We start from the raw sequence: 26,310 nt of genomic DNA on the forward strand, positions 1-26,310 counted from the left end.
AGGCGATTAGAGATGTAACTTTATATTTTAATATCTGAAAGGTACTATGCCGAAAAACAACATTGAAGTCAAATAACTATGTAGCATCACTTAAAATGTGTGGCTTGGAAATAATCAGAAATTAATTCACTTCCCGCGGCAAATCGAAAAACAACAAAGAGTAAATGTGTAACATTGTCAACCACATAATTTTGCTATACAGAATTCAAGCACATTTAAAACATTGAAACACAATGTTAAAAATCTGTATTTCACGTTTATTTAATGCATTATGTATAGTGTACTGTATTGTTTAGACTTGTATGCTTTCCCATTTGGTCACAGTTGCAAAACTGAACTTCTGCAGCGTTTCCAGATGCTTTATTTATTCTTAGTGTTAACATGACAACTGCTAGATAAGTGATCATTTGTACAGGAGGTACCCAACTAAACTACAAATAAAAAATCAGAAAACTGCAATTTGCTCATAAACACAGCTTGCCAATAAATACTTATACATAATGCATGTTTATTTTCTAAGTGAAATCCCTCTATTTAAAAAAGAAAAGAAAAAAAGGCTGAGTTTATTATTTAAATATTTCAGATTGGGGATTTTGATAATACACTGAAAAGAAGAAATACTATAATCACTTAAATAATATAGTAAAGCACAACAATTCTATTTGTGTCAATAGTGAGTGAACATTTGAACAGGTCATAAGAACAGAACTACATTATAGTTTATTTATGCAAAGAAATAAAATGTGATATTGAAGCGGTTCTATTTAGCTGCTGGTATTATGGGTGGTTGAGAAACACAACTTCAGAGTGTACGGGTAGGGCCCACCTAGAAAAAGAAAAGGCAAAAACATTGTACACATACATATTGAAAGTTAAAACGATGATTTGCAATGCAATCTGTGTAAATACTTACTGGGGTTTTTCATCTGGTGATGGTTCATCATTGCCAGGGCTTCCATGGCATCATTAATGGATTCCCACTCAAGCACACCTGATGAACTTCGCTCGCCTGTTTGAGTAGGTATTTTTTTTAAATTATATATAACTAAAATACATCACAGTGTGTGTGTGTGTGTGTGTTGTTTTTATTTATTTATTTAAGTGTGCAATGCTTTGTATTGGCGATTGTTTGGTTCCAGACCTTTGTGTGTATATGAGCTCATAATGGCATCATGCGTTTCAAGAATGTACAATATTGTCGCAGTTGAGTATCTCCAGTACAATTATATTTCAGGAAACTAAACAACAAATAGCATGTTTTTTGAGTTATTCAACAGTTGATCGTTCATCAGAGCAACCTATTTTCAACACTATAGATTGGTTCATTAATTTGTAAAAACAACAGGGGAATCACCAATAGTATTGCTTTGTGGAAAAAATATTAAATTGACTAAATGTGGACATAGGTGTCCAATCAAACACCGGCAACATAAAAACATTAAATAATATACTGTCATTTTGTTCACTCCTTTACATTATATAACACTATATTCAGGAAAATAAATACAAAAATAAATTCAATATAAATATGTTGAGTTTTGTACAGTATTAAAATCAGATTTTGGATGAGAGGCAAGACCAGTTGCCGCAAAATGTTATTTATGAACACAAATGCCAGAAATGTCAAAAACATCTTATACTCATATCAATTACTCACTCTTCTTTGTGTCTGTACGGGATGAAATATGTTTGCTGAATTGTGAACACAAAAAATTAAATAAAATACTCACTCTTCCCAGTGAAAAGTTTCACATTTGATGGGCTCTTAACTCCCAATTCATCGCAGACCTAGAAGGGGAAAACAACTTTATTACATTACACAATTACAATACTAAGAACTTTATTGCTACAGACGATATAAAAAAACAATAACCCAAGTTAAACATTTTAAAACGTTTACACTATTAATACAATCTATGACCTGTATTGCTTAATCGTGTGTGTGTGTGTGGGGGGGGGGGGGGATCTTTTAGAGGGCAAGTGGTTGCACAAGTAGAGTAAGTAGTAGTAAAACAGCAAAGTGACTTAACGCCCATAATTTTTCTTGTACATCAGCTTTTATCGTGTAAGAAAGCCCACATTGTTTAGATATTTTAAGTCAGAGGTGGCAAATCCAGGTACAGAAAGTAAAAACCCTGCCAGTTCGGCTTTAGCTTTAGCTAGCTCCCTAGCAGGTAAACGAGCACCATGGGCGTTAGCTAGCTAGCACCTAGGGCTAAAGCCAAACTGTGGCAGGGTCTTTACTTTCTGGACCTGGATTTGCCATCTCTGCTTTAAGTTAACTTTTAATGCAATTATAAAGTGTTTTTATCTGGGTTTGAAATGTCCTACTGTCTTTGAATGCACCTCATATTTCGTGAGAAAGCAAGTCTTGTCAGTGTTTACTCGTTATGATCATCTCCGTATTATAGATGAACCACAAAAGTTGAGTATATTACAAACGATGACAATTATTTAGGTACAAACATCTACCTGTTGCATGGCGCAAAAAAACTGAGTGATCCACATGCTTTTACATGCACAATAAATATGTTTGTGTTTTAAGCTAGTTTCTGTGTTTTAAAAAGAACCCCCGACTGTAATGACAAGTTTGCTCCATATGATTAATATCTACAAGTTAAATTTCTGCGCTGTTGAACCTAACTGAACGAATTGTGAGGTAGTTAGCGCGCTCACCCGCTCACATCTCGGGTTTGTGTCCCACTCAGGTTTTTTCCCCCCCTTTCTTTCTTTCTCCTCCCCCACCATTTCTTGTGGCAAGGAGTCGTTTTGTTTAAAATGTTTATTGAAGAATTGAACATCTATCCAATTTCCACATGTAAAAAAGACACTGTTGTACTGCAAGGGCTGGCCGGTCTTGCGTGGCAGAGGAGTGCTCAAACAGCGCTCCATTGTTTTGTGGGCGGTTTGCGCATCAGCTAGTTTAGGACGAAAGGGGCGCGGCAACCACACAGGGAGAGGCGGGGTTTTACTGAACCAGGCATTTTACTTCTGCGTTAGAAAAATAGCCAGCAACATACCTAATATTTCATTTAAAAATTACATCGCCGTGGTGTCAAAGGAATGATTTAATCACTATATGCTTATAGTTATACATATGAAAAATCCAATTTGATCACAATATTTAATGGTAAATGGAGTGCTTCAAAAGCGCAAGATCATCATACGTTTGCTCAGCCTGACATATATTCACTTGTTTCATTCAAGCATATTGAATTGTTGCAGCATAAAACCGACCCCATGGAAATTTTTTTCAAATAACTTAATCTATGCTCCAGGTTCCGCGCCGTCACCCTGATAATATTTTGTCTTTAGTTAGGTCCATTTTTAATCCATCCACATCCAGCTTTGTTCTTGCTAGCTAATGCTAAGCGAGTTCGTTTCGGTCCGACAGCCAGCGTCCACGGTTGCAAACTCATTTTCGTCTGTTAAGTGCATTGTGGCCAACTGGGACGACAGAATCTGAATTGGTTATTGCACACTTTGATGGCGTAAAACCGTAGTGCTGGATGGTTTTGTCTGCATGCTACTTGGAGGAGTCTTGCTCTATGTTGATAACATCTTATGTTGAAACATCTTGAGTGTGTTTGGCTCAAATTCATAAACATTATTTTATTTCTTTAGCGAATTTGACGCAGATTATTTTGTTACCAACATCAGACGTGTGATGATACAAAGGGCACATTCCATTTTACAATCGGGGCCGGGTTGTTCAAAACATGGTTGTTTCTTTAACCACTGGTTAAGTCGATTTAACCGACCGTTAACTTTAACGGCACTGTTATCTTGTTGTTCAAAGCTTTGTTAACTTTAACTGGCTGTTAACTTGCTGTTAGAGTTAACACACATAAGGACCGCCGCTAACTTTAACAGTGTGGTTAACTCGGCATTCGTGGCTAATGCTGCCTTTCCTGATGTTCCTTGAGCGCAAGAAAAAGAGAGCATATCGAGGGCTTGACTTTGACATTGGTGATTATTCTGAAAGAGTTTCGCACACACTAACGCTTAGCAGTAATACAATGCCAAGTCTCATGATGAGTCAAAAGAGAAAGAATAAAAATGTGTTTTTTTAACTCTTTGACTGCCATAAACGTTAAATAACGTTTAGTAAAAACCTACGGAGGGGCGCCATAGACGTTAAAAGACGTTCACTATGTTTTTTTGGGGTTTTTTTGGAAACGGGTGGAGGAAAGCCTTGGGCAGCTGTGCTGAAAGTATCAAGCAGATCTAGTTAGTATAATGACTCATTTTGGCCCCTAGATGGCAGCGATGACTCTCTTTGGACAAGATTGGGTGGGCGTCAGTAGAAGACGTGAGGCGGAGCTAGAGTGTTGAGGGGACAATGGCTGATTAAGCAACAATGGCTGATGAAGCAACAATGGCGACCGGTTGCAAGCAGCTCACGCTTGAGCATTTTTTTTCAAAGACGGAAAGCATCGATCAATACTAAAAAGCGCATTGATGTCGACGATGATGATGATGGTGACTCCGAGCTTGACGCCAAAGTTGGAAGCGTTGACGCGACCGTTATGATCACGTAGTAAGCCTCACCGGCTAGCGATGCTAACGCCGGAAAACGCGCATCAGAACCGACCGGGCACTTCTGCACAAGCGGACATTCGATCGGACGATGGAGAGTAGTCGAAAAGCATCGACCAATGCACATTGATGATGATGATGATGGTGACTCCCGAGGTTGACGCCACAGTTGGAAGCATTGACGCGGCCGTTATTCTCACGTCATAAAGCCTCACCGGCTAGCGATGCTAACGCCGGAAAACGCGGAGCTGCACAAGCGGACATTCGATCGGGCGATGGAGAGTACCCCGAGTCCAATGCATATTCATCGGAGGAGCGGGTACAGTCTGATCACGGAGAAGACACTGGTTCTGGACTACGATGCCACCATGAATGGAGTGGATAAGATGGATCAGAACATCTACCACCCGGTATAGGAGCTGAAGGACATGAGGAAGCCAGATGTAACACCACCGTAACGTAACCGTATCATGATCCTGATAGTAGACTTGATGGCAACACACACTGCAGTATATACTTGCTATTCCCCGGAAAAAACGGCCGGCAAGAAAGTGTAGCTTCTGCACGCGACGAGGCAATCGCAGTGAAACTAATCTGTTGTGCAAATCCTGTTGCGTCTCCTTGCACGCAGGGGAGTGTTACACAAAAAGAAAAACTGTCGTTGAAACATCCACATAATTGTAAATAGTACCAAATTGTTACACTGTTGAAGGTAAATAAACGTATTTTGCTATCAAAAAACACTTTTTCATTCTTGGTGGTAGTGTTTTATAGAAGTAAAGCCCTATTTAGGTGTTTGTGGCATCATTCATGGACAAAAAGAAGTGTAAAATTCACTAGAGTGCATGAAATAATATAGTTTCACTAAAAGCTTAATTTCTCCGTATTTTGGTCCAAAACAAGCGCATTTGGGTGAAACTAACCATTTTCTATTGTTGATTACTAAAGAAAGGAATAAGGTAGAAACAAACTTTTTTTTCTGATGAAAGATGAAAGTTCAATCTTTCATTTGGTAATATGTGTGTTTCCATAGTCCAAACAGAAAATTTTCTGTGGACCTTAAAAGATCAGTCAAAATGCTTAAATCGGCTGGCACTCAGCATACCTTTTCTGAAAACGTCTGGCAGTCATAGAGTTAAGATGAGTTCTAAACTTTGACAGAGGGGGGCTTGCCTAACATTTAGTGGGAGGTGATTTCAAAGAGAGGTTACCTGTGATGTTTCTTGTTTGCTTTCACGTCAACAATCAGACAACACTGAACAGCGGCTAATTATTCACGTTAAATTTCTTTAAATTTAATATAATAATTATAATTTTAATTTAAAACAGTAATTACAAATATTATTAATAATTATATATTAGATGAAAAATACAAACATATTAGAAGTACGTAAAATTGTAAATACAAAAACAAGACAAATAATTAAAAACAACTCTATCAAAATATTACAAAAAAATTACAATACGTTAGACCAAAAAAAAAACGTACAAAAATATGAGAAACAAAATCAAACAAAACCAATATTAAGCAATATTCTATGCTACAAAAATATAACACACAATATTCACTGAAAATACACACAGAATTATTTTTAATTATATTTAAGAATTGAATAAAAAAAAAAAAAAAAATCACAAAAACTCCTAAATTGCTTTAACCATTGATTGAATAACGTTTGTTTGGTTGGTTGTTTGGATAGTATCCATTTCTTTCACCGACCCGGAAGTAAACAAAAAGAGGAATTGTGGGACATATCTGTGCTAACCATTGCCGTAAACGGCACTGTTAACTTTGACGGTGCCGTTAACTAACAACGCGACTAACCATGTTTTGAACAACGCATACTTAACGGTCGGTTAGTTAACGGCGGGTTAAGAATTTAACCAGCGGTTAGGGGTTAAACAGTGGTGAAAATAACCGAGAATTGAACAATCGGGCCCGGGGCTTTAACATAGTCCATCGCGGGACTCCCTGTTAAACATGGCAGCCACTAGAGTAAAGAGTGGATCACTCACCTTCATAAGTGCCAATCACGTTCATGTGCACTTCAGTGACCGGTTGGAAAACACATTCTCTGACAACATAACAGATGGTAGTTCAATGTGGCTCGCTTTACGAGCACCTCTAATTTCATATCCGTTATTGTCAAACTGTCAAAATGCACCCCTGCTAAACAGTACCATATAAAGAAATGTCGGTTCCTGTGACGTCACACAATTTGATTCGAGTCCGTGAATTATAATTCGAGTGTTAATTTGCCACACCCATTGAATGCCCGAATTACCACCCATTCGTGAACAGCTCAACAAATTACACATAACGACTCGGATATTTATTTATTTACATGAGAAGAATCGAACCTGTCGTGTGTCAGACACTAGCGGACGCACTGCACGCCAGCCCGGTTTAGCACAATTCAAGCACTTTTGCTGTATTTATTATGGTTGCCCTCAAGTACCACTACTTGGAAGTTATGGTATTGTGCCATTTTTGTCAGCTTCAATTCACGATGCAGTATTGGTCCTGGTGCAAGACTATACCCGAATCAACAAACGAATGGTTTCATCAGAGGTCAGGTTTTAGAATGGCCCAGCCAGAGTGCAGACCTGAATCCGATCAAACATCTGTGCACAGGAGATGCTCTCGCAATCTTCCACATTTGGAAATTTTTTGCAAAGAGTGGGCAAATATTGCCATGTCAGGATATGCCCATGAAACACTCAAACCCAAGAAGACTGAGTGAGGGCTGTAAAAGTGATGCAACAAAATCTTAGTTTGAGGGTGTGCACGTTTATGCAACCAGGGTATTAATATGTTATTTAATTTGCCCTGTAAAAGTTTTTAAATTATTTTTTGTTCTCACCTTCTTCTTTTTTTTTAATCACAAAAACCTAGCATTTGATCAGATCAATGCACTATAAAGCCCTGCGGCTTTTCTAACCTGGTTGAAGATCTCTTCAGAGATGTCAGGCTGTGCGTTAAAAAAATGTAAGACATTGGTGGGGTGCTGGATCCGGTTCTTGGCTGCCTGCTCTGGTGAGGTGAAGCGGTTGTTGCGAGAACCGTGGAAGTCTTTGAAGCTACTGCTGTTGTCTTCTAACTGGTAGCTCTGTCCTGGCACTATAGCCTGCTGCTTGGACACACTACCAAGCAAAGACAAGAAGTGTGTATCTGGATATTGAACATAGTAATGACTTCATTTTCTTTTTTTTAAGATAATAGCATTTTCAAGACTACTGCCCCTACCAGACATTGAGTTTTTGTCCAAAAAGGAAGTTGTTGTTAAGATGAGAGATGGCCCTGTCCACAGAATAACAGTCACCCATCTCTACCATTGCGGCTCCAGGTTTGCTCTTCATGAACTTTACCTGCAGGAAAAAGCATATGCTGTTGACAACACAAACCAATGACTTATTTTTAGTCAAATGCAAAGGAACCCCGACTGTAATGACAACTTTGCTCCATATGATTTATTTGGTTGTTACTAACTTAACTATGATATTCATTACTGAAAAATAATTTCCAGTTCATAGATTTTGTAGAAACTTTATGTATGCTGCCATTGTTTAGGTAGCAACGCATTCTGCGTAGTGACGTATAATGGCCGCTAGCTCTCTACCGAATAAAGCCAAACGGGTATAAAGAAAGCTAGGTAGGCCTTCGTTACATTCCTAAAGAAACAACATGCGATCGGGAAAGTCACCCTCCAGGCCGTGCTCTCATCATTGACCAGACGGATTCAAGAGACTTTGGTCGTCCTTTTCGGAAAGTAATGGAGGCTTACCTAGTTTTCTGCATACCCGTTTGGCTTTGCTCGTCAGAGAGCAAGCGCCCATTATTCGTCACCACGCAGAATGCGTTGCGACGTAAACAACAATGGCGGCGTACGTACAAATAAAGTTTCTACAAAAATGCATTGAACAAAAAATGTTTTTTGAAAAATGAATCTCATACTTAGTAACAATCAAATAATTCATATGGAGCAAACTTGTCATATTACTACTATTAGTAATGTAAAAAAAATTTAACACAGGTAAAATGAGCCAAAATTTGGCTCACTATTAGAAATGCGATATCAAAGTCATTTCTGAATATTTTTTTACTTGCGACAACTCAAAATGTTCAGTGGCATCAGACCTGTCCATACATATATAGTTTTTATTGATTTGTTTTTATTGCCCTCTATGGACAATAAAAGCAATATTGTCCAAAAGGCACAAGTATAGGGCTGGGCGATATGGCCCAAAATTCATATCACAGTATAAACTGCATCAGGGTATAGAATTAAGTGTTGCTTTTTAAAATAAATAATTTGCTTACTGCTTTACATAGTCTTTTATAGAAGCTAAATAGATTTGTTTTTTAAACAATGAAAGAATACATTTACTTTGGATAACATTTATTGTGCAAGTCTCAAATCAAAATTATGCATATGCAGTATGGCTTGCGGTGTGCAGGCTAGCTAGATTTGATAGGTTGGCGTGGTGGAGAAACTCTGGTGCATGCCACAAAACGAACTAAAAATGAATATTGTCAAATATTTTTGTATTCAGATATCCTATTGAAAATTCTAGCGAATAATGAGTATTTGGATAGAAATATATATTCTTGATTGGTTAAAGAACTACTAGAAGACAAAAAACACATTTGCACATAATAATGAACAACCAACTGGTTTTCATTTTTATATAATCAACTTTTTTATTTTATTTATTTTTTACTTAAAATGTAAACTGTGCTTTAGCAGCACACCATTTTCCTCTCTGAATCTATCCCCATACATTTTGGTAAGTGACGTCAGAACCACAGTAGGGATTTTGAGGAACTTTAGCACTGCTAACTAGCGTGGTTGGCTTGCTGCTGCTAGCATCCGTAAAATGCGCTACAATGCATTTATCTCACACTACTTGTTAACGTGGGATTTATTTAGAAATTAAGCTTCTCTCACCGCGTTAGTATGTCAAGCATACTGCTGTTCGTTTGACTACAACTTCCTCAGTAAACAGATGTCACGTCCAATTTCTGCTGTTCTCCTTTCTTTTCTGCTATGCGCACTTGTTTACAACTCACAGTATGCACGTGTAAAATCTCTACCTTCGGCAAAATTTATACCTTATATTGAATATACCGTTTATATATATATATATATATATATATATATATATATATATATATATATATATAAAAAACACATTTAAATTGGAATATTCACGCATGTGCGCACATACACTCAGCAAACATACATACACATGTGCACGTCACTGTTAATGCGTCTGCAAAGGCTCACAGGCCTGAGCATGCTTTCTTGTTTTGAATGGGGACATAGGTAGCTCAACCAAAAATGATAATTCGCTCTAGCGGCATCTGGTGTATTAAGGCTTTTATGACTCTAAAATAAAATTTTAAAAATCCTACGTTTAGTTGATGCCCCAGTGAAGGGACAAATTGGGTAATCGCGGGAAATGCACTATAACACATCAGGTGTACAGTGCATCAAAAAAACATGAAAAATTGTGATTTATAATGGGAGTCAATGGGCAAAAATTTTACGCAAGTATACACTAAAAATTTCTCCCACACACATAATAATGACAATAATAAATTTGACATTTTGGACGGTGCCATTTTGAACTTCAACATGTTTTGGACAATTGGGTGCAATTTCAGCTCACAGTGATTGTTTTCATATGCTTTATATTTTATATTAATAAAAAGCTAAAACCCCAAAATTAGACACTTTTCTTACAAGGGATTAGTAAGAGGAGTACTGTTATATTACTCACCCTCTCCACATTACCATAGAGGCAGAAGATATTGAAGACCTTGTCAGCATTGATCTTTGAGGGCTCAAGACCATATACCATAAGTACGGGCGAGTCAGCGTGAGGGCCGTACTCGGGGGGCGGCGGTCCATAGCCAGCGCCATAGCGTTGATTACCACGACCACGTCCGGCCATACCTGGCCCCATGCGGTGGGAAGGAGGTCCGTAGCTGTCATCATTGTAGCCATGATAGCCTCCTTGAGGGCCAACTTTATAGTAAGAGGGGGAAATCAACATTAGCAGTATTCCTAAGTTTTTTATCAGATTGAAATACCATACCATAATCAGGTGGGTGGTCCCCAAGAAGAGCAGGCTGCCTCTGACGCTTGTTTGGATTTGCATTAGGATCTACGTACAGTCAAAAAAGCCAATTTAAGAGCTTCTAAACAAGATATCATGCTGGAAAATTACAGTGGTGGCTTTGTGTTATGGAGCTAGGTGACTGACATGCAACAGAAGGAGCTTGCATCTTAACCACTGACTTAAGGTATGATTTTGTAACCCAATTAATGACATAATGGAGATTTGTTCATAACTGCCATCCTAGTATAAACACAAACACACCTTGTGAATTGTTCCAATTGCCTTCACCATCAGCATCTGTGCAGGTACACATACACATGGCAAAAAAAAGTTACAACTGGAAAAACCATGCATTTGACAACATTGCCTGAACATTACTCTACAGCATTGACAATTAATAATGACAACAAAATGAAATTATTGGTACGCAACAGTTTACATAAAACATTTCATATGATAACAAAACAAAATTCTAGTATGCAGTACTATAATCATTAATTTGTTTACTCTAACCACAATAGAGCACATCATTTGCACTTCAAATTTGTTCTAAAAAAGATTTGATCTCTATTTGTCAAAAAGTACCGGGTTAACACTTTTTGTGCCACAATTATTATTCCGCACATTACCTAATCCAACCAGAACTACGGCATACATTTATTAAAATATGTTATAGGCACAAAATAAAGTCTCCACATGACAGTTTCACAATTATAATGACAATTATACCAGTTTGTCATAAGTAATCATGTAATTAATGGCTACTTCTACGCTACTACTGCTATCAGCTATTATTTTGGTACAGCAATTTGAGTAAAGAGCAAGTTTGATTCTGGTCCACAGTAGCTGTCAGATTTTAACCATTACATCAATGTCATTTAGCAGTACTTACAGCACCATACATGAAGTATTGGACACAGTGGGTAGGGTAGGTAGGGGATAGTCTTCAGCAAGGATGCTACCCTCCATTCTCAACTCATTCTCCATTTTTTTCTTCATGTCTTCCTTCTTTGCATCCCCACCACCAAAGATAAGTACAACCACACATCCAAGCTTGGTTTTTGCTTTCTGCCATTTCATTTATTTTTTCAAAGTTGGGATGACAAGCGTTTCCAGCTTACCGTGCTGACCACAAAGCAGGATTAGTGCATCATTTGAGAGTGGGCTGTCTGTCCACAGACACACTGAGCCAAACCTGCATCACACGGGAGGTGTTAGGCATCATTGTGGGCCAGTGCAAAAAAAAAGGAAAATGAAACAACAGAACAGCACAGATAGAAGGGAAACGGGTAGGAAGGTAAAGGGAAAAACAGAATACCAGTCCAAAAATGTAGCGCTTTGAAGAGGATTTGTAATCTGTTTGCATCTGTACTCGTATGCTTGATCAATGTTTCGTGCTTGTGTCTTCATGCCCCCCGCCCCCAACCCCCCACCTGTGGATATTTCTTCTCATGTAAAATGGCTTTCTTTGATTTGGTTTAATGGCGGTTGGCCACTTGTAGAAAAAGCGAAGAGGCATCTAGTGCATGATGATGTGCTGTGATGGCAGTTCCGCACTGTATGCAGGCGTGGATATTCAGCTTGTTGTAGTGTCATGTGTTGGCACAGGAAGGTGGCAGCGTGCTGTATTATTGTTTCGACAAGAGAAGGGCCTCTTTTGTGTCATCTGTTCCCTTGTCAGGTGAGTGTTTGAAAACTCCTCTCTGGATCCCTGTAGTAGTGTTACAGAAGGAATAGCCCAGGAGCCCGAGGGCTAGGAAGTGCAGCCGAAAACAACCTGCCCAGACCATCAATGTACTGTCAAAAGTGGTTGCTCCTCAAGGATCTGAAGGTGTGCTGTACTGGTAAACAGGTGGTGGTGGATGCTTAACATATCAAGTTGGGACTATGTTGGGTATAGGAGGTGTTTGCGTGGTGGTCTTTGGATATTTCTGTGGATCCCTTTGTCAGTCCCTTGTAGTGGAGATAGAGGTGTCGAACTGAGGAAGTACTGCGTTGAGGTTGTGTTCCAGTGTTTGTTGTCCCACTGTGTCCAATGTATCCCAAAGAGTAGATTTACATGATTTATGGCTTTGGGTGCTGTTGTATTGTTGCTGTAGAGGTTGTTGTGTCTTTGGCAGCATGTGTCTGCTTTGAAAATGCAGTAAGCCTGTATATGGGTTTGCACGGCCAGAACACGAGGGGTACCTCTGGTTTAAAGGGCAGCAGAAATAGAACATAAAACTTCTGGACACCACACACAGTGTCTGTCAAGCTCCTTTAGATTTTTCCCAGCCAAACTTGCTTAGTTGTAACCAGTTTTGGAAGTGTACCGAGTACTACCGACTAAATAGGAACAATATATTACCTACCTTAAAAGGATACTTGACCGATTTAAACCGTTTCAGCAGTAAAAGCTAATATCTTGTTCAGGATTAATGCAAGTTCATTATTTTTCATGTAAAATGAATACCTTTAAAAACACTTGCTGTGGACTGAAGATGACATAGGAATTAAATAGCTAACAACCAATCACGGCTCACCTGTTTTCTGGGTTTTGTCAGCCAAATGAGCCATGATTAGTCGTTACCCGTTTCCTGAGCAGGTGATGTCATCTTCAGTTGACAGCAAGTGGCAACATTTGTTTTTAACTCTTTTACCACCAAAAACATGAATTGACGTTAGAACACGCCCACTATATTGACCATTTGCACTGCCAGATGGCGGAAGGAAGTGATTGTTGAATGGAAGTGGACGTGACCAAGGCTGCGTTCACACAGCAGCTCAATTCAGATTTTTTTCACAAGTATCTGATTTTTTCATGCAGTGTGAACGGTACAATTCTGATTTTTTCACACTCGACCTGGGCCTCTTTTGTATGTGGATATGAATCGGGTATGTATGCGATGCGTCTGCACTGCGAACGCTCATCCGCACGCATCCGATTCATACGTGATCAAAAGCCCGATATGCGCTCTGCGCGGGCAGAAGAGAGTGCTTGGAAGGGAGACTAATGACACGTCTGTGAATATATACAAAGCTGTTTTGAGTAACAGTGTTACATTTTTATTTGTCTTTAATTTAATCACACTTGAAACATGAAGCATAATGTTGACATGTGTGGCGATAGTAGAAATTCAGCCCTCAAGACGGTTCATCACGTACGGCGATGACGCAACGTCATCTTCGGTAGACTTCTCAATGAAATGAGGAGGTCGAGGAGTGTTTCCTCATTTCCCCCAAATATTTCTATTATTTCCTCCAACCTCGTTACTCTGGCGACATGAGATGAAAAAATAAGTCCGACGGATTTCTGTTGTTGTTTGTAAACAGCACATTCAAAACTGACGCACGAGAAAGCAGAGAACAGCAGCCAACCAGGAGTGCGGGCGTTCGCACAGCTGTATGCAGACAAGACACATGAATCGAACTCCTAACACTCCTAACACGTCCGACAAACGATTCCACCAATCTGTAGCGTACTTTGGCACAGCTAAATTTGCATGACACTGATAAAAGTTGCGAGTCGGGTTATTTCCATGAACACTGCAACATGACGTCGTTTTGGGTGTACGTCACTCGACGTGCGCTCTTTGCGCATGAGAGTTCCATCACGCACGCGTTGCGTTCACATTAGATGTCGCGTTTGTTTTTGTAATGTGAACAGTACATAAGTGTGAACAGTACATAAGTGTGAACAGTACATAAGTGTGAACAGTACATAAGTGTGAACAGTACATAAGTGTGAACAGTACATAAGTGTGAACGTAGCCTTAGTAACTTAGCGACTGTCATTTTACAAATTAAAAGTTATTTTTGCCCATCGAGCCATAGAATCTACTACTTCAACTGAAGTTCGCCTGTCAGTCGAAGTTGCACATTTAGTCGGAACTCATAGAGCGAGATATTTACTTAAGTTGGAGATTGCTAGTTTGAAAACAGCCCCTTACCTTCTGTCGCCTGCTGTTTTTACTAAATTAATCAAATCGCCGACTTTGCCAGAATTTACAGCGCGCGACCTATATCATAATGTAGTCAATGCCGTCTCTCCTCCTGCACAGGGGCTGATTTAAAAGCTTGTCGCTGGCTGGGTCTTTGGGACAAGATGCTACACTCACACTGGGGGACAATATACCTTGTAATGTAAAGGTAAAACTTGTTTATCATGCTAACTGACTTTATTTTTTTACATAGTTCCGTTCTATATTGAAACGCTGTGATGATGTTATGTTACTATGTTTGCTAGCATGGAACAAATGATTATCGTAGTGGCAAGCTATGCAGTAATTACATGAAGATGACTCTCCGGCTCCAGAGTGAAAAACTCCAAGCACAAAGACGAATGGGCAGTGCAACGTCTTGTGCAGCACTGCTTTGAGAATGGGTTTGGAAAATCCAAAAACACCCACTAACTATGGCCAGCAGATGGCAGCACTATCTCTTTTCAATGGGATCCCAGGTATCAAATTACATGAAAACATGGCGGATCTTAGGAAATAAAACGTTTTCAAAGATGACGTGAATGATCAAAGCCTTTGTCAAATTAAATCTAATTCACAGAACGTCACTAAACAAAAAAATATTAGTGTCAAAATGACTGTTGTGCAGAAAATTTATCTTTTCACAAAATGCTTGTTTTCTCCTTATTTTTTCCATTTTCGCTTGATGTCACTCAAATTACCTATTTTCAAATTGTGATTACTAAAGAACGGAATAAGATACAAACCTACATTTTTTTCCTAATAAAATAATGGAATCCAATCTTTCATATTGTATCCACCATGTTTATGTAGCACACACTATTCTGTTTGCTTTGAAAGTTGAGTGAAAATGCTCAAAATCTGATGGCACTGTAGGGGTTGTTTTTTGGATAACGTTTGGCAGTAAAAGAGTTCAAGGTATTAATTGCTCATGAAAAATAATGACATTACATTAATTATAGACAAAATATATTTTACTATTGAAAAAGGTTAATTGAGTCAGGTTTTCCTTTAAAGTGGAACAATTCGAGGTAAATATTTTCTTTGCAATCCTATATTCAATGTGTCCTCAGTTATCTTAACACGGTGTTCTGAATAATACTGTGTAATAAGAATTAAGTAGATTAATCCATCAATTTCATTACTTTTAGGGCGCTGCCATTTTGTCCTGTACCGCCCTTTCCTGTTGACTGAAATTGATGTCATCATGCCGTCAGGCTGGCATTGTGAACATCACATGACCCAACATGGAAAACAGGTGAGCTGTGATGTTTGCAACATGAGCCTGAGAACATTTTGACATCAACTTCAGTTGACAACAGAGGGCAGTACAGCACAATATGGCAGCGCCTTGAGATTGATGAAAACGGATGGATTAATCTGCTTAATATTAATCCACAAATGTAAAATTAATCAGAATAGAGGGTTTAAACTAGTGGGTGCATATTGAACACGCTATTGTAAAGAAAATGCCTACAGTTAAATAACATATTTTCCGGACTATAACCACTACTTTTTCCATGCACTGTGACCTGCGGCCAACATGCACAACGGAAGGGTTCCGAGGCCCGTTACGGACATGAAAGCGGGCCCGGCCTGGACCAAGAGTTTAGACTTGTTTGCGGGGGGCGGGCACGCGGGGCAGCAGGATGGTGGACGGGATCGCCTGCCCGCCGCACCGCTTTCGCCAGCACAACCCCCGCGCCGCACACCGCGCTGGCCACGCACCCCACCACTGCTGCCTTTTTCCCGGTGGGCCACTGACCGCTCTCCGGTATAGTCCGGAAAATACAGTAACTGACACCACGGCATATATTTGAACAGTGTGCCCAGTATGTTAAAACAAAGATTCCAGTAAAAAAATAATATAATATATATATATATATATATATATATATAAAAAGTCAACTTCTTATTTTTCTGTTTTACTTTAAACTGGTGCAGTTAGAACAAACAAAAAAACAACAACAACAAAAACTACAAGGGTCATTCAATAAATAAGGTGATTTTTTCAGTATAAGGACTTCTAATACAGAGAGAAGCTTACTTTTTTTCATATTTATGCTTTACTTCTTTTTCACATGGATTTAATTTATTTTGCAGATTAAAGAAAAACTTTGAGAGTTTTGGCAATTAACAAAGATGGCCGACCAAGAAGCATGCTCCAGGGTTGAACAGCGGTCAGTTAAGTTTTTGGTTGCTGAAAGGTGCAAACAAGTTAAAACTCATAGGAGAATGTCAACTGTGTATGGTGCCACATTTCAGGCAAAAAAATGTCTACAAGTGGGCTTAATTGTTAAAAGAAGTTTGAAAGTGACTAAGTCAAAAGTGTTGTGAGCGACTGGCTGAGACATCAGTCCAAAGATTTTTACGCCGAGGGAATACGGAAGCTTGTGCACAGATGGGACAAGTGTGTGACAGTGCTGGGAGACTATGTTGGGAAAAAAACAAAGTAAGCTTCTATCTGTATAGAAGTCATTATACAGAAAAATGCACCTTATTTATTAAATGACCCTCATATTTTAGCCTACTGTAGCTTTAATTCACATAAGAATTATTCTGTACCTGACTTAAGCATTGAATAATTCAAAAACTAAGCTCTTAAGCCTGTAATGGCAATACTGTAAATCAAATCTGTTTAAAGTAGTTTAATGTATGTAATGCAAAGAATGCGCTCACTTGATCAATTATCCGACATTCAAGTAATGTAACAGTATTGATTAGAATGTTTATTATGGCTTTAAAACAAGCTATTGCTATGCAACATGACAAACACAACCCCTCGCCATAATGGCTACTTCTTTATTTTTTCAAATTACTGTATAGATGAACTACATTCACTATTTATTTCATGCCAATGTGGTCATAAGAACAAAATACTTTGATGTTCGTAAAATTGGTAGGGGTAAAGCATGTTTTGTGACAGTACTATAGGTCAGTGCAGCGGTCGTCTCACCATATTTATAATATAAAATGGATGTTGAATTAAAACATCAAGCGTAAATACTTGACTTATAAAGTAGGTATAAAATACTGACATCAGAATCCATTTCATGGGACTCTTAAATGCTGAGTTACATTAAAGAATTAATAAAATCTCCAATATGTTTGAGAATACTAGAAGTGATCACACTTGCAAGTATTTACTGGACTGGGAAAGGCAGAGATTATTTGCTGTGCAGCTGTGTCATGCTCTTGAGGGAATGTGGACCTAAATGGTAAATGGTATACATGTGCGTCGTACTGTGACTAGAGTGCACTGGTATATACTCATGCATTGAACAAAAAATAATGGCTGTCAATGAGATTACTCCTCATGCCCTTACTGTGTGCCTGCTGAGTAGCAAGAAAATGCATAAAATTATGATTAGGGAATAATGCCTTGGAACAATAAGATTGACAAGATTGGTGGGCGAGTCAGTGAGTGAGTGGAGCAAATCAATAGTGATCAAAGGCAATATTCCCACAGTAGAGAAACCTAACATCTAATACTAGTGGCATGAAAGGTAAAGAGGAAATAGAAAGGGGAAGGAATGGGGACAAGCCTACCTTGGCCACTCATGTTAGGGTTTGTGTAGTCCCACGTATCCTGGTCATTCTTGAAGACATTTAGGCGTGTTGGCTGTGAATTTTGTTGCAAAACAAAAACCCAACAGTAAATATTTGCACTTGTACAAATGATGACATGGCCTGTCTTACACATACCTTGGCATATTCAATCTTCAGTGTGCAGCAACCAGAATAGATGTCTGCCCCATTGAGTGAGGCTTTGGCCCTCTGGGCACTTTGGACTGAGTCAAATGTGACAACTTAAGCTAAGGCGACATTTGAGCATTTGAAAGGTTGGTAGTCACTGCAGATAACTTGAGCCAATGTTTACTACAAAGACAAAACAATTTGGCACATACAGGAGGTGACAGGTTATTAACATGTAATACGGTGTATATGTCTTTCTTATAATAATAGCCCTTTAGTGCAGCAACCAGTATGAATAAAAAAAACAAAAACAAATCAATGAGACATTCAAGCAAATGACTACAAAAACGTAAATAAAAAAAATGCATAAAGACAAAAAGGATATTCAACCATGGCCTGAACACCATTCTTTCTGAAGATGACGATCCGCTGTACAGGACCACAGTTGTTACATATGGTGTACAACACATCCTGTAGAAGAACATTTGAATCATTTAACCAACAACACTCCAGCATGCACACATAAGCACTCTAAATACATCCAAGAGGACCACAAAGTGAACAATATGCATATCTTCAATAACGCAAATATTTATTTTTAATGATTCAAAAATCATATACTGTATTACAAAAGTCACATGATCTAAACAGGTTAAATTACATTATTTATTAAGTAATGATACAAAATGCAAGTTTTTTTTGACTGACAACAAAACGTATATGAAGAAATTATCAGAGCACTGCTGTATTTTCAATTTTGTCTGCAAACATATTCAAACACAATCACTCACATTACACTGGTTTCATGTTTAGCTTACCGTGGTTATGGGGTAGATGGGGTTTATGATGGTGAGTAGCAACACATTGTTCACACTCCGCGTGTCATCTGAGTCTCCTTGACGAGAGATCTTTTGGCTAGTGGAATAGTTGATGAAGGCAGGGTGACCTGCAATGTAAACCTGGTTCTCAGCTGCATATGTAACAGCATTGCAGGATGCATTCATGTCCTCAAACTCCACCAAGGCCTGGCGCTTCTTGGGCATCATTACCACAGAACTATGGAGGGGAGATACAAGCCGTATCAGTAAGAAACTACAAAATACTGAAGCTGAAAATTCATAATAAATGGGGTTGATATTGTTGATATTTGGAAATTGCACTAACCTTAACCAAAAATAAAGCCGCGTTTGTTTTTCAAATCTAAACCAAAAGACTACGACGGCAGTCAGCATTAATAATAAAAAACAAAACTTGAGTTAAATCAACAGGGATTTGGGGTTGAGGTTGATAATTAGTATGTAAAGTAAAAATGGTAAAATGTTTAATATAAACTGTAACTGACTACTTTATATGCATTAAAAAATATGCACCTATTATGGTTTCAAAATGGCAAATTTCGCCGAAAGGTGAGGGATTTTCATGCTTGCATGCCTAAGACAATACGAAAAGGGTAAGCAATTAAGTATTGGATTGGAATGGAATGCAAACTAGTGTTAGCTGTGTTTCAGACTGTGAGTGGGGATCATTTTGACAAATAATATGGTAAATGGTACTTCATTTATATAGCGCTTTTCCCCCTTACATGGTCCTCAAAGCGCATTACATTCTACTACTCATTCACCTACTGATGACGCAGCATCAGATGCAACTGGGTGTTCAGTATCTTATTCAAGGGTACTTGTCATGGGACCAAACCCACAACTTCAGGGTTGCAAGACGACCACTCTACCACTGATCCATGCCACCCATTTAAATGGACTTTGAACATAAACTAAATTTGTTCTTGTGTCAACATACAGTACACTAAATTTAAATGTCATAGACTTAAGCCCCTACCCCACTGAACTGTGAACATTGCCGAACGCTTCAAAGGTTGAATTCGCAAAATATGAGGTTGTCGTTCATTTTGAGACATCTGCGATGTGTTTGCGTTGTAAAAGCGACATTTGAGACAACGTGCGAATTAACCTAAAATTTTAGTCAAATTGACCCACAAGACAGATTAAAATTATTTATTTTTTTATTTCCCTTTTATTAGGGGTCCAGTCAGTCATCGCAGTGACGCGTTTGCGTGCAAGCAACCCCTTGTTAATTTTGAATTATTTCCTGGTCTAATTTTGTGCTATAAAAATGAGTATGGTGTCATCAAAGTATATTGCCCTAATATTGATATTACTCAGTCAGGTTTTTCATACTTTTCCTTGGAGAAAAAAAGGGGGAAAAAGACATTTGTAGACGAGACTGCGGCAGAATGCAACACAGCCATGCGCAACCAGCCCTTACGGTGGTATTATGAATGAAAACAATGACTGATTGTCCCCCAAATTTATGAGTACAAGTGCAAGCATATGTTAATCATTGTCTAAACATATCAGAACGAAGCTTGCAACAATTTGGATAATATTTAAGATGGAAGCGCTGCCGCACATTCATAGAATAATAATAATAATAATAATGAACACTTTCAAATACAGTATTATCACAAATGTTGCGAGTTCCGTTCTAATATTTCCAGACTATGATTATCACGTCTGCACATACACTCACAAATTCTGGTGACAATCAATCGTGTTTTTGTTTTGTGTCTATAGCGGCTGGGAGTCATCACGACGTGAACAATAATAATAATAATAATAAAACTGCGAATTTAGTTCTAATATTTATTTTCAGACTATCATCAGCACATATATGCATAATTTTGGTGACTATCAGTCACGCTTTTCATTCATCTTCTTGTCCTTTCGGCTTTTCCCTTCATCTAACCCTGTCCTCTGCATCCTCTGCTCTCACACCAACTACCTTCATGTCCTCTTTAACTACATCCATAAGCCTCCTCTTTGGTCTTCCTTTAGACCTCCTACCTGGCATTTGGAAACTCTGCATCCTTCTGCCAATATACTCACTATCTCCTCTGGACATGTCCAAATCATCTCAGTCTTGCCTCGCTGACTTCATCTCCAAAGCCTCTAACATATGCTGTCCCTCTGATGTACTCATTCCTGGTTCTATCCATCCTGGTCACTCCCAAAGAGAACCTCAGCATCTTCATCTCTGCCTCTTGTCTTTTCATCAGTGGCACTGTCTCCAGACCAAACAACATCTATGGTTTCACCACAGTTTTAAAAACCTTTCATTTCATTTTAGCTAAAACTCTTCTATCACACATCACACCTGAGACTTTTTTCCTCCCGTTCCAGCCTGCCTGCACACGCTTCTTCACTTCTTTTCCACAGTCTCCATTGCTCTGGACTGTTGACCCTAAATACGTAAACTCCTCCACCTTCTTGGTCTCTTCTCCGTGTAACCTCACTTTTCCACTTGGGTCCCTCCCATTCACACACAGATACTCCGTCTTGCTACGGCTAACCTTCATTCCCCTCCTTTCTAGGGCAAACCTCCACGCCTCTAGCTTCTCCTCCACCTGTTCCCTGCTCTCACTATGTCATCTGCAAACATCATCGTCCACGGAGATTCCTGTCTAACCTCGTCTGTCATCCTGTCCATTACCATAGCGAACAAGAAGGGGCTCAGAGCTGATTCCTGATGTAGTCCCACCTCCACTTTGAACTCCTCCGTCACACCTACAGCACACCTCACCACTGTCTTACAGTCCTCATACATGTCCTGCACCACTTGAACATACTTCTCTGCCACTCCAGACGTTATCTCTCATTTTCCTCATTCATCAACTCTTCAAAGTACTCTTCCCATCTTACTACTGGCATTTGCCAACACACTTCCATCCCTATCCTGTATTACCCTAACCTGTTGCACGTCCTTCCCATCTCTGTCTCTTTGCCTTGCCAACCTGTATAGATCAGTCTCTCCCTCCTTACTGTCCAACCTAGCATACAAGTCATCGTAAGCCCCTTGTTTGGCCTTTGCCACTTCTACTTTCACCTTACACTGCATTTCCCTGTACTCCTTTCTACTTTCTTCAGTCCTCTCAGTGTGCCACTTCTTCTTAGCTAACCTCTTTCTCTGGATCCACTTCATTCCACCACCAAGTCTCCTTATCCCCTTTTCTTCCAGATAACACACCAAAGACTGTCCTACCTGTCTTCCTGATCACATTTGCTGTAGTTGTCCAGTCATCTGGAAGCCTGACCAACTCCTTCCTGAAATTCATACACTCTTCCTTTTTTAGCTTCCAAAATTTTGTCCTCTGTTCTGCCTTTGCCATCTTTGTCTTCCTCACCACCAGAGTCATCCTACACACTACCATCCTATGCCGTCTGGCTACACTCTCACCTACCACTATTTTGCAGTCGCTGATCTCCTGCAGATTACACCGTCTACACAAGATGTAGTCTACCTGTGTACTCCTACCTCCACTCTTGTAGGTCACCCTATATTCCTGCCTTTTCTGGAAGAAAGTATTCACGACAGCCATTTCCATTATTTTTGCAAAGTCAACCACCATCTGTCCTTCTGCGTTCCTCTCTTGGATACCAAAGTTGCCCATCACCTCCTCATCGCCTGTTTCCTGCACCAACGTGTCCATTGAAGTCTGCACCAATGACAACTCTCTCACTTCTAGGGATGCTCTGCATCATTTCATCAAGGTCCAACTAAAAGTTGATCATCACACCTTCGATTCCTAGCTTCAGGCTCATCACTCTGACATTTTTTAACTCCAGGACGTTCCTAACAAACTCCTCATTCACGATATTTCCTACTCCATTTATTTTCCTATCAACACCATGATAGAACAACTTGTACCCTGCTCCTAAACTTCTAGCTTTGCTACCTTTCCACCTGGTCTCCTGAACACATAGTATGTCCACCTTCCTCCTCTGCATCATGTCAAACAGCTCTCTACCTTTCCCCGTCATCGTTCCAACATTCAAAGTCAAACTCAGTCCTAGACTATTGGTGTTCATCTTCTCTTTCGTCCTACGGACACACCTTCTTCCTCTCCTTCTTTGACCAACAGTAGTCCAATTTCCACCAGCACCCTGTAGGTCAACAGCACCAATCGCGGTCGTTGTTAACCCGGGCCTCGACCGATCCGGTATGGAAGTCATATATTTGATTCACATGTTTGATATGGCCAACGTTTTTACGTCGGATGACCTTCCTGACACAAGAAGACACTAGCTTGTGCCATCTTGCGGCTACACGCTTTTCATTCATAATGCCACCAAAACGGACTGGTTGCTGTGTGTCACCTGTGAGTTTTTTTTCTTTCTTTCTCAAAGGAAGAATATATGAAACCTGAGTGGGTAGGAGTGCTATCTAAATTATGCCGATACGCCATTGGCATTTTTTTATAGCACAATACAGTCCAGGAAATAAATCCAAAATGAACAGGGCAGTTTGTCCTCTTGTGCACACCACATTATAGCGAGAACGCTCTGCACAAAAAAATTCCAATATGACAGCGTACATCATTTTGACACTTAATTGGCTTAAGCCTTTTTAGTTTAGCCCTGGAGAACCCACGGGGTCAAATTTGGCCCCTATAAATTCTGCTACTCAAATAAAGACCTTTTTTTTATTTATTTTTTACAAATTTTACTTCAAAAGTCCAGAGTGCCACTTCTGACCCCTGCATGGGGTCATCTAGTGGATGAATATTGCACTTACATGAGCCAGAGTGGTGGTGACAAGATGGCTGGCAACATGGCAATTTTGTTGAGCTGGAAATCAATCCAAACAAAACCATCTTCTCAGCAAACCATCAGATGGTCAAATTTTGTTTTTTTTGTTAATCTATTTCATATCATGTTGCAGAATGCCTAGGAGTATGTTTTATACATATATTTTTGATAAATTAGCAAATCTGAGCTAGTTAAAAAAAAAAAAAGGGTTAAAATTGAAAAAACATATATTTTGGTGTTCAGTGAACTTATAGCAGTCATTTCATGTATAATTCATAATTTTCCAAAGAAGAAAAGGGTTCTTGGGTTCTCCAGGGTTAGGGAGTCAGATGCCATTGATAGAGCCTATATATACCCGCGTGGCAACATCTGCATGCTTGACGGTCAGCACTACCCGTGGTGGGGCTGGGGCACATTGACCACTTGGAACAACACAAACACTTTGTTTTTGAAATATGATTCCAATGCGTGTGCTATTGCAGGCAGAACCATACATCTCCAAGCAGCGCACTCCGCCTGAAAACAAACACACTCTCACCGTAGTATATGGGCGTCAGTGAATTTATGAATGGGACCTTGGAAAGAACCTTGCCAACACATTTATGACAAATTACGATGAATCACGACGGGATCACGAGCAAATGCGCATGTTGGTGAAACAATGGATTCCTTGTGATAATGGCGACAATTACGAATAACTCCGAACACAAATGCGACATATTCCGACCAATTCCAAACCCTGTCGAATTTACGTTTCGCAACATTCGGCAACGCTCGCAACTCAGTGGGATAGGGGTGTTACCTTCTAAGCATAGTATAAATCTCATAATGGCATTTGATTTGAAACTACAACCCATTGCCACTAAAACGGAAGGAAAAAAATAAAAAATAAAAAATAATTTTCAATGTTTTAGTGGATTGGGAGTGGAACTGCATCACTCCACACAGGATTTTTCAATCAAATGGGCTGGATTAATGTTGAGGATTTCTGCAGGTAAACTGATTACCCATCTACTCATCCTTGGCATTGGTCAATGTTTTTTCCTGGGTTCAAAATAAATCAACTTGCTAAGCAGCTTTAATGCTGAATTTAATACAGTAAGCCACAAATTTGCAGTGTGTACATCAGGTTTGGAATACTTGAGTAAAAATTATTTCATTTTAACCCAACATGATTTATTTTTCAAATGGCTTCTGTCAAAACGGTCGTGGAAACCAGCGTTTCAAGAAGTTACAGAAGGAAGGTTCAATAAGAAATACTTGTAAAAAATCTACTTCACAACTCTTCCAGGGGATTCATACCTGACTGTCCCAAACTCTTGCAAGGCTTCCACCAAGTCAGTCTCCACAATACCATCAACCAAACCCCTGATGTGCACCACTGGCGAGGGTAAAGGTTTATGGGGATCATCGTAGCTCTCCTGAAAACAATATCATCAGTGACGCTAGACGGCTCATAAATTATGTGCAAAGGAATGTGGGAAATGAATTCGCCTCCACCAACACACATAGCATGTAAAACTAGGCCCAAATGTGGTATCTTAAATGGAAATTGCATTGAGCTTAGCACTAAATATTAGCAATTATTAACAGTCGACTGGGACGTCAAACCGATAAAACAAATGATTGATTTTGTATTTTAGAGCTTTAACAATCTTTTAATTCTGACGACTGGTCCACCAAATTACCTAAATTCCTCAGGAGACAGATTAGTACAAAAAATGCTAACTAGCGTATGGACAAATGTGTTTGCTAATGGTTAGCTTCTTGTCTACTGTAGCGTAAGAAGGTCTTGGGTAGCGATGTCTAGGTATCCAAAGCCAATTTTTTATATAACAACAATTGCATTAACAATTAATTATTGCGGCAAGAAGGCACGCCTAACCGTTGTCATCCCCCCGTCTTCAGTTTTCTGCCTTTTTGTTGCTCTGCCTCCTTCTCCGTAGAAGCGGCCCGCAGCAGCAGCCATGTTGTCCTGCCCCTTGTGCCAGGCTAATGTTGCATTCATGATCAACGGGACAACGTAGCTTCAGGTTTCAAATATTCTAACTTTATTATTGACAGGGAAACAAAACATTCTCCACGTTTCTAAAATGGGGAAAAATAATTATGACTAAACTCCCACATTTCATCCCACTTGCACAAATTAGGAGCTACGCACTGATCTGTATATATTACCGGATAGCCGATAACCCATACGCTCCCGTGCAAGCCGTTGAAGCCAGAGGGCGGCCATTTTACCCATCCCATCTCGCGAGCACACGTACAGATTAGACATATGCCGTTTCTTTTCTTCTTGTTTTTTTTTTTATTATTACTTTTATTATTGACACAATCCAACACAAAATTACACTCAAGAACATATCTTGCATAGGTACCTGACAAAA

At 39.3% G+C, this 26,310-nt stretch overlaps 1 protein-coding gene across 1 annotated transcript; it reads right to left on the minus strand.

The window, feature by feature from the left end:
- Window positions 1–236: 236 nt before the first annotated feature.
- On the minus strand, window positions 237–26,053 carry hnrnpl (heterogeneous nuclear ribonucleoprotein L). Its single transcript, XM_086098538.1, has 14 exons — window positions 25,809–26,053; window positions 25,226–25,344; window positions 19,139–19,376; window positions 18,704–18,791; window positions 18,330–18,424; window positions 18,174–18,246; window positions 10,927–10,962; window positions 10,642–10,710; window positions 10,324–10,571; window positions 7,787–7,908; window positions 7,482–7,683; window positions 1,731–1,788; window positions 914–1,009; window positions 237–826 (listed from the first exon to the last, which is right to left on the minus strand). Exons 1-14 carry the CDS (start codon window positions 25,929–25,931, stop codon window positions 765–767), a joined length of 1,629 nt encoding a protein of 542 aa, XP_085954664.1. The 5' UTR covers window positions 25,932–26,053; the 3' UTR covers window positions 237–764.
- Window positions 26,054–26,310: the final 257 nt, after the last annotated feature.

Source organism: Leptonotus elevatus, chromosome 16 (assembly GCF_054856555.1).
Source record: "Leptonotus elevatus isolate MCC_2025b chromosome 16, RoL_Lele_1.0, whole genome shotgun sequence".
NCBI lineage: Eukaryota > Metazoa > Chordata > Actinopteri > Syngnathiformes > Syngnathidae > Leptonotus > Leptonotus elevatus.